General features: G+C 53.2%; 2 protein-coding genes across 3 annotated transcripts in view; both read left to right on the top strand.

The window, feature by feature from the left end:
* The first annotated feature begins 622 nt into the window (after positions 1-622).
* HOXB5 (homeobox B5) lies at positions 623-3,347 on the top strand. The gene is made up of 2 exons (XM_012660020.1): positions 623-1,462; positions 2,125-3,347. The coding sequence occupies exons 1-2, from the start codon at positions 901-903 to the stop codon at positions 2,370-2,372; spliced, it is 810 nt and encodes a 269-aa protein (XP_012515474.1). The 5' UTR covers positions 623-900; the 3' UTR covers positions 2,373-3,347.
* Positions 3,348-4,347: 1,000 nt separating this feature from the next.
* The window catches only part of HOXB3 (homeobox B3), a 40,481-nt gene continuing 35,567 nt past the window's right edge, over positions 4,348-9,261 (top strand). Inside the window, exon 1 of one of the 2 annotated variants that reach the window (XM_012660041.1) lies at positions 4,348-4,488. The gene's annotated coding sequence lies outside the window, so the exon portion shown is untranslated. The remainder of the gene's footprint in view (positions 4,489-9,261) is intronic. The other variant, XM_012660057.1, reaches the window with a different exon arrangement.

The following is a 9,261-nucleotide window of genomic DNA, read 5'->3' as shown; positions in this document are numbered from 1 at the left end:
CCAGGCTTGGGCTAAGGACAAGAAAGAGGTCAGGAAGAGCATTCCAAACTTCCAAGGGGCCCAGGAGAAGTGAAAGCTTCTCCTGCTTCCTGAAGCCTCGGGCTCAGCCCTGCTCGCTCGGCCTGGGCGCTGTGTATCGGCCTCTGCAGTTTCGCCAGGAAGCAGGCCGGGCTGAGCTCGCGGGGAAGACCCATAGCAATAATTGTTTTTCACACACAACTTCCTACCCTTCCCCCCATTTCCGTCCCAACCGGGAGACTTGGCAAAGCCCGAGTAAGGGAAAAGCAACTCAATCTTTAATCAGCTCATCCAGAGCTAAAATAATAATGATAATGATAGGGACAAGGACACAAATAGAGAGACTAAGCCCACCCCAAGAAAGTGGGTAAAGAGCTCAATCCCCTCTCTAAAGGGCTCAACCCTAGGAGTGAGCCACAGCCAGGATTTCTTTCTCTCCCGGCGGTTGCGGCGAGTCAGCGGGGAGACTGCCGCCGCCGCCATGGCGGTCTTCGGACCGCGCTCCCGCCGATCGCCGGGAGGTGGCGCGCTCTGCTCAGAGGCCAACGCCAACCTTCTCCCTGTTTCTCCCCCTTCTCCCTTTTCCCCCTCTCTCGGAGGCTCGCATTGAATCGGCCCTAACGATTCTCGGATCGTCATTATTTGTAACCATAGAGCATGAATTACCTCTTGAGGTCATCAGCGAGAATTTACGACTGGTCAACAAAAGCACGTGATTCCCTAACGCCCCCCCATCCCCCTTCCAACCCCCCCCATATTTGGCCGCATACATAGCAAAACGAAGTACAGTGCATCGCTATAATTCATTAATACATCATAAATCGTGAAGCACAGGGTTATAACGACCACGATCCACAAATCAAGCCCTCCAAAATCACCCAAATGAGCTCGTACTTTGTAAACTCCTTCTCGGGGCGTTATCCAAATGGCCCGGACTATCAGTTGCTAAATTATGGCAGTGGCAGCTCTCTGAGCGGCTCTTACAGGGATCCCGCTGCCATGCACACCGGCTCTTACGGCTACAATTACAATGGGATGGACCTCAGCGTCAACCGCTCCTCGGCCTCCTCCAGCCACTTTGGGGCGGTGGGCGAGAGCTCGCGCGCCTTCCCCACGCCCGCCCAGGAGCCCCGCTTCAGGCAAGCGGCGTCGAGCTGCTCCCTGTCTTCGCCCGAGTCCCTGCCTTGCACCAACGGCGACAGCCACGGCGCCAAGCCCTCTGCTTCGTCCCCCTCCGACCAGGCGACCCCAGCCAGCTCCAGCGCCAATTTCACCGAAATAGACGAGGCCAGCGCGTCCTCGGAGCCTGAGGAAGCGGGGAGCCAGCTAAGCAGCCCGAGCCTAGCTCGGGCGCAGCCAGAGCCCATGGCCACCTCCACAGCCGCGCCCGAGGGGCAGACTCCGCAGATATTCCCCTGGATGAGGAAGCTTCACATCAGCCATGGTAATTCTTTCTGTCTCTCTTTTTTGTCTTCCCAGCTTTCCTTCTCTGCATTTGGGGGTGGAGGGGCGCGAGGAGAGCTTTGCTTTTCCTTAAATATAGATTTATTTTTCCAAGGGGGAGAAGTCTCTAAGAGGGTCCTCAGGGCTTTGTGGACAGAGCCAAACAGGGTCTCTAACTGGGAGGGGGTATTTTTAATAATTTGTTTCCAGCTTCTCTTAGGTTTTATTCGCTTAGCTGCACCAGCTTTAGAATGAAGGATGGGTTTTATGTAATGTGAGAAAAAGGTCCTTCTTACCCCTGAAATTTTGAGATCCCCTCTAGCAAAGAAGGGGAGAGCAGTAAAATGAGCTTTCCAGGGCAAAAGTGCAAGCTCTCTCCTCCCTCCCGGGGAGAGCGACCGCCTGAGTCCAGCCAAGGGTGAGGCTCTGGCAGGGAGCAAGAGACAAAGCCGGGCTCATTCGCTGCTGGCAGAAGTGGGGGTTGCAGGAGAAGGGGGTGCAGAAATCCAGCCTGGATGTAGGCATCTGGTGTAGGGAGGATTGGAGCTGCGGTGAGCTGGGTGCTGGGGATGCCTGGGTCCTGCTCCCCCGCCCCCTCCTACCCAGTGCCCCCTCCCTTAACCGGAATAACGTTGCCTTGTGGCTCTACTCTATCTGCTCCAGATATGACCGGGCCAGACGGGAAAAGGGCTCGGACCGCGTATACCCGCTACCAGACCCTGGAGCTGGAGAAAGAGTTTCACTTCAACCGCTACCTGACTCGGCGGCGGCGCATCGAAATCGCCCACGCACTCTGCCTGTCCGAGCGCCAGATCAAGATCTGGTTCCAGAACCGGCGCATGAAGTGGAAGAAGGACAACAAACTGAAAAGTATGAGCCTGGCTACAGCCGGCAGCGCCTTCCAGCCCTGAGCCTGCCCAGAGGAGCCCCGGGCGGCCCAAGAGCCCACGCCACCCCAGCCCCAGCCCCTCTAATCCTCCCCACCCTGCGGTCGCCCGCTGGGGACTGGTTCCCACAGCCTGCCTCGCCCCGGCCTTGTGTTACGATTTTTCGTTTGGTCTTAGGTCTTCCTGTGGCTCCCTCTCTCCTGGACTGGTTATCTTGTTATTATTGTTAATAATAATAATAATTATTATTTTCCCTCCATGCTCCCCACTCCTTTCCCATGGCCCCAAATCCGCCAGTGTTTCTGAATGTTCGTGTCTGTGGTTGCAGTCCTTCCCCCAGGGGGAAAAAAAAAGAAATTCGCATGTGTAATGTGAACTTTCCCCTTCCCATCTGTGTTCTAACTTATTTATAAAAGGATGATCACTGTATTTTGAGTTTCAGCTGGAAACTTCTCTAAGGGGCGGCAGTTGAGGTGGGGTAGCGCCGCAGCACGGGGCCCAGCTGAGCTGGCCTGGGAGATGGAATCCATGACTGTGTCTCTATTCACCCCCCTCCTCCTCCTCTTTCCCCACTTCCCAGGCCCAGGTCTCCCAGGGACTTGGTCCTGGGGTGGGAAGGGGCTAGAAAGGACCAAAGGAGTGATGCTGAGAAAAGGGAAGGAAAGCAGTGAGATTTAAGTTCCTGCTGCCTGGGTAGGCCCCACAAGGCCTGGTCTGGGAGTATAAGGAAACAAAAATAATCTTCAGTGTAAAACGTCTTGTGTATTTCTCTGTGAATCCATGGGTCTGGCTAGAGGGCCCAAAGCTTGTAAATATGGGAATAGTCTGGGTCAGACCCATCTTTTCCTCCCTACCCATTTCGCTTCCAAGACCATTTGTAGTGAGCGAGTGGATGCCGTGCTACGTGTGAAATCTGTCTTTGCCGGGCCTGTCTCAGTGATTCGCTTTTGGTATTTGTTTGTAGCTTTCCTTGAAGTCAAATAAATGTTTCCCCCACTCCACCGCCCTTCCACTTGTCTTTTCTGGATGTGGGGGGTCTCCTCTCTAATCACCAGGCACACCCTAGACCATTCTAGACCATTCTCTATAGATCTGCGGTATAGGGAAAGGAATGTAGGATGCTTCCCAGCAGCCACTCTCAGCTACTTAAGTCCCTGGCTTGGTCAATGGTGCTTGGGCCAGGGAACAGGCCTTCATGCCTGGGCGACTGAGAGGCCCAGAAACCCCATGTGGGGCTGGGGCATGGGAAAGGCTGGGCCGGACTCCATTCTGGCCTTCCATCAGCTGGCCAGTAAAGCCTCTGGAAAACTCTTTAGGGAAAGTAATTTGGGCCTAAGTCCTGAGCAGGAGGCTCCTGGCCTTTTGGCAATGGTAGTGCCCTTCCCAGCTCCCTTTTCCCTGCTACAAATCCCAATTCAGTTCTGCCACTAAGGCAAAAAGAAAAAAAAAAATCAGCTCAATTTCAAAGGTTTTCTCTCACCTTCAGCTTTCTCTACACTTCTCTAGGGCTCCTTCTCTCTAGGGGCCCAACTGACCTTCCTTCTTGATTAGGAGTTGGAGCCCCTCCTGAAAGACCCCTGGTTCCCCCTCCAGCCAGACTGGCCCAGGGCCAGGGCCCAGTCCACCTCCATCCAAGCTAGCCTCCACCCTGAGCACAAGAGTCAAGTCTGGACACTTACCCGGTCAATCCCTTCCAGCTTGGCCCAACTTCTTACTGGATATGGGGGGAGGGGGAGCTGGTGAGGAGGCAGCCGAGGGTCGTGGAGGCTCTACTGGGCCCTCCTTCCCCTTCACCCCTTGACTTTGTGCCCCTTTGTCGATAGCAAACTATCCCAAAAGTCGCTATGACATTTAGATGTCAAATGGATAGGGGTTTTATCTCGAAGTTAGATCGTAAAAATCGCCGAGAAGTCAGACAGATACCCCTCACTGGCTCGAGAAAGTCACGTGAGGTCCATAAAGTTAGTTTTATGGTTTTGGGGAGTTGACACCGCGCGGTATATTTCACATTCTCCAGAATGTTAAGTGACACTTTAACTGCTCGCCGTGGTGGGGAAGGGGGCAGAGGTAGGTGAGCGCTCTCGCAGCCTAGAGCAGCCCGACCGGCCCAGAAGGCGGCGGCCAGGCCAGCACTCCCGCAGTAAGTCGCTTCCAGCTTTCGCTTTCTCCCCTTGCAATTCCGGGGCTTGGGACTGGAGGAAGGAAATTTTGCTTCCAGCAAGGCTGTGAGGTGCTGTAGGGGAAATTTAGCCTATTTTTGGCATCCAGTTCTGAAAAACTGGGTGCCCGAAGTGGGGGCATTTATTTCGATAAGGCCTCAGCGGTCGGGTGCCTGGTTTTTATTTGCAGGAGTGTCTGACTCTGTGGGGAAAAGGGGTTGTGTGAGCTCCGTGTTCCTTTAGTGCCCTTGAAAATTTAGGGGGCAAGAATGAGGGGTGTGTATTGCTGAAAGAAGGGATCACCGTGGGGGGGCTACTTCACTGCTGAATATCTTCAGACAGATATCCTTCCACCCTGGGGAGAGGGTGGGATGAAACTCTATGACATTCATTTGTCAGGGGTGTGTGGGGGTGCGCCGCTGGGCACTTTTATACATCTGAGCTGAGAAAAAGCACCAGGGGAAGTGGCTGATGTGAGCTGCCTTGCCCTGGGGTACTCACTGGCTTTCAGATCTTTGAACCTTATAAAAAAGGGTCCTTCCAGTTCTCCATGGCTTCATCAGGGCTGTCCAGGATGGGGGGCATCGGGCTTTTGCACCCACCTTCAGCCTTTTGGTCCCAAGCTAACCCATCTGCTTGGCTCTAAGTAGGCTCTCTAAGGAGATCAGAGTAGGGAATACACAGAGGGGGCAATCCCCTCTGTTCTAAAATCTAATTCCTGGCTAGGGGTAGGGGAAGGGGAGTGCTTCTTCCCTTGCCTAGAGGAGTTAGGTGTTTGAATAGATCTCTGGCAAGCCCTTCATAAATCAAACCTGCTCAAGAACACAGACCCCAACTGTCGGGAGGGAAAAAAGAGACTCAGGAGCTAGGAGAGAAAATTGCACAGGTGCTCTTTATTCTCTCCTCTTCTTTCCTCTTCTCTCCTGGGCACACCTTCAAAGGCCCCTTTGTTTTGTGCCACCACAAACCAGAGGGACTTCAGGATTTGACCCTAGAGGGTCTGTTATTTTCTAAGGAAAATTCACCCTTCTTCTAAAAGCCAGAGACCTCTTCCCCGCCAAATTAAACATCCCCTCCCTATTTTAAGACCCATGGGGCCAACCACCCTGTCACTACTGCCTTCCCCAGCCCACCATCTCTAGAGTCAGCTTACCAACTCCCTATGGATAGTCCCTGGGATTGGATATATGGCACCTTGAGGGGCTTCTGATCTTTGGGACAAGGAGGGGGTCATAAGGTTCCCCGGTTCCCATTAAGGGACATTGGAACTCTCCCCCTCTTCTCCTTCTCCTGAAGCCACTTTATTCCCTGAGCTCTTCTGTCTCTGCCCAAGCCTAACTTACAGGAGACCCTTAACAGGCTTTGAGAGCAGAGTCACCCTAGTTTGAAGACACATCATCCCAAGAATGATGGGGCATTTGTGTCCCTTGGAAAGGAGACTCTGGTCAGCTCCAAAAGGATCCCCAGCACCATTTAAAATACTAATAAATTTTGGAGGCATAGCTTGCACAAGCTTCCACTATCTACAAGGCAAAGGGGTTGAGAGAGGTATGGAGGAAGAGCGAAGCAGGAGGAGATCTGACCTGGGGCCTCCTGGGAAACCCCATTCCTACTGTGGCCCTGGCCTCACTCTAATGTGCTTCCCTCTCTGGAAGTCTTCCCAGGATCCCAAAACGATCAGGCCTGCCCCTGAAGATCTTTTTTTTTTTTTTTTTTTTTTGCTCCCCTCTCATGTCAGTTCTGCCCACTGATAGAGAGTACAGGGGGCCAATGGCCAGGGAACATCTGTTGGGCATAACTGGACAGATTTTCCGGAATGGGAAAGAGCAGCCCTGGGCAGGGATGCCCACTTCCACCTCAGGGACCAAACCCTTGGAGGGTTTCCTCTCTCACTCTAAGCAGATCTTAGAGAAGGCACCCTGGCTGGACTTTCCTCTTCCCCGCTTCGCTTTGGCTCTCTTAGCAACTTTCCTCCTGGAACCCAACCAGGACAAGCTGGGGGAAGGGATGAGAGGTGTGAAGGGATTTCTGTTGTAAAGAACTCTGTCCTCTGCCCCAGACCTGTGCCCTCCCCTCCCGCCACCTTCACCTTCCCCAAGTCATCTCTCTCCTGGAAAGCTTCCCTACTCTCCCACCCGCTTTCTGCTTTCTCTCGCTGCTGGTCCAGGCCTCAACCTTCTGAACTCTAAGCCAACACCCTCTGGCCAAATCCTCAACTTGGGACAGGCCCCAGGAGGTGGCAGCTGAGGATTAAGGCTGCAGTTTCCCTTTTTCCTCTGAGGGCAGCCTGGCCACCACTCAGTGGACAATTTGATTTTGATTTTTTTTCTTTTAATTGATTATTTGTTTTGTTTTGTTTCTCTGAGGCCAAGGGGTGGGAGGAAGTATAAAGAAGTGTAAACAGGAAAGCCAGCCGGCCTAGAGTTCCAAGTGCCCATATTTCATCGGCTTCCTCTCCATAACTGTGGCGGGGACATTTAACCCTTCCCTGACTGTGAGAAGCTATTCACTGACAGTTGGTGGGGCAGAATGTGGAGATCCATGAGGAAGCGCCTTTCCCTCCTAGTTCCTTTATCACTGGGATCTGGATACTGGGGAGGATGCCAAAGATTCAGAGCAAAGAAGACGACAGACTGCTCAACACAATCCCCAAACTCAGTCCTTTCCCAGGACTGCTCTCCCCTGCATGGGTTCCCAGCTTGGGGACCAACCTGGCCAACCTTGGTGGATAAGGCTAGCAAGAACCCAATCCCCTCTTTTAGGGGAGGGGCTACTGGTAATCCTCCCCATTTCTTGGAGTTTCTCAGAGTAATCAGATTTTGAGGCTGGGTTCTGCCCACAGCAGGATTTATCGATTGCTGCAGCACTGTTACACATCGATATTAATTAACCCAGACAGGCCTGGAAACCAAGCTATTTGAGAAGGGGGAGGAGAGGGTAGAAATTGGGGCCCCTTAAGGAGAATGGACTTTTCTCCCTAAGTGCCCCTGAGGCACAGATAGGAGAGCGGTTTCCCCACCAGAATCCTGTCGCCCTCCCCAAGCTTGAAGTTTCTGGAGTTCACAGCAAGGGTAAGAGTGACTTAGCCTCCACATTTGGACTCCACATACGTCTCCTAGGGGGTGGAATTAAACACCTTCCAGGCTGGTTCCTGCAAGCCCGCCCCCCCACTCCTCCTTGCCTCTAGTTGGTTTCTCAGCCCTCCAATGCTGTGTTTCTGGTGGCTGTTATCATTTCGACCTTTCTAGAGGGGTTAACGCCCCCTCCTCACCGTCCTTTCAACTTTCCAAAGGTAGAAACTTTTGATGGTTTTCGGGTTTCTTTTGTTTTGTTTTAGTGTCCCGTTTGTTGCTGGTGGTAGTGATGATGTTATGGTCTTCCCCTTTCTCCTACCCCTCCCTCCAAAAAGTGATTAAAATCTGTTAAAGGATTTAATTAAGAGAGTTAAATGAAAAGGAAGGAGGCGCAAATGAGTTGGGGGAAAAAACCCACCAAAGCTATTCTCAACGATTAAATCGCCATTTTAACAATATAATGGAGTTTGCATCCTGAAAGGGGAAATCAACGCTTATATCTCATCAATAATTCATAGAGTCTGGGATCACACAGAGGTCAGCAGACGGGGGCCGCAGTGCGGGCCTACGTGGGACTCCGAGCCGTGGCTGCATACATTACAGGCCGCTGCTGGCCACACTGCCCCGGCCACCTCCGCCGCTCCAAGCCGGGGGCGGGGGCGTGCCGACAGGTTTAGCGGATCTTTCCTTCTTTCTTGGCGAATTCACTGAGACCGGGATTGTAGGCTCTAAGAGGAAGAGGGAAGTTTGGGGGCCTGGAGAGGATTGAACTTCAGGCAATTCGGCAACCTGTCGGATGCTGAAAATCACCTCCTGCCCAAGTTTTAATTTCTCTCTTTCTCCCTTCTTCCATTCTTTTTCCCTTTCTCTACGGTTTAGGAATCTCTTGTCCTGTCTCTTCTCTCCCTAAATTTCCCCTTGGAGAGAAAAATGCACTTTCCGCAGCATCCTCTAGCTTCTCCTGCCTGGACACAGCTCCCAGGCTGCCGGGCCACACTGTGGCGTTGCTCTGGGGGCCGGCAGCCTGGGAGTGGATTCAGGCTAAGCCCACGCAGCTGCTGCCTGGGGTGCTGCCTCTCAGGACCGCAGCTGGCTTTGGTTGCAGCGATCCCTGACCTTGCAGACCGGTGGGGTAGGAATGAATCAGTCTAGGGAGGAAAGGTACCTCGCCAGCCCCAGATCGGCTTGCCTAACCAAGAGATGACCCAGGCCAGATGGAAAGGTGGGGAGTCAGCATTTAGGGGAGAAGTAGAAGGAAAGTGTCAGCTTGGGGGGCGTCTTCTCTTCGGAGATTTGAAGGCACGATGAAGGATAATCCCTATATCGGGGCTTCTGCTGGCTTGTTCTATTCTCTCTCTGTGCATCTCTCTAACTCGCTCTCTTTTCTGCTTTCCAACTCCCAAGGGCCCCTAGGGAAGAAAAAATGAAACCCTTCCGAATGGTGAGAGGTGGGGTCCTAGGAGGCGATATTTGGGCGGAAGGGAAACCGAAAGCGCGCGCGCGGGTCATCCTCACCGCCGCTGCGCTGATCGAGCGGCAGAGCCTGTAACATCCCCAAACTGCCAGTAGAGTCCGCCTTAGACCAAGTTCACAGCCAGGCTAGGGCCTCCGAGGCTCCAGCGATCGGCCGCGCAAGGTGGCCCGGGGCCCTGCATTGTTGGGACACTGAGCTCTCCCTCC

This window comes from Propithecus coquereli, unplaced genomic scaffold, assembly GCF_000956105.1.
Source record: "Propithecus coquereli isolate 6110/MARCELLA unplaced genomic scaffold, Pcoq_1.0 Scaffold119, whole genome shotgun sequence".
Classification (NCBI taxonomy): Eukaryota; Metazoa; Chordata; class Mammalia; order Primates; family Indriidae; genus Propithecus; species Propithecus coquereli.
This window is presented reverse-complemented; position numbering and strand designations above follow the sequence as displayed.

Excerpts from the sequence above, each read along its gene's own strand:
- HOXB5 (XM_012660020.1), top strand. The coding sequence starts at position 901 with ATGAGCTCGTACTTTGTAAACTCCTTCTCGGGGCGTTATCCAAATGGC. Across the intron at positions 1,463-2,124 it reads GAAGCTTCACATCAGCCATG|ATATGACCGGGCCAGACGGG; the intron begins GTAATTCTTTCT and ends TATCTGCTCCAG.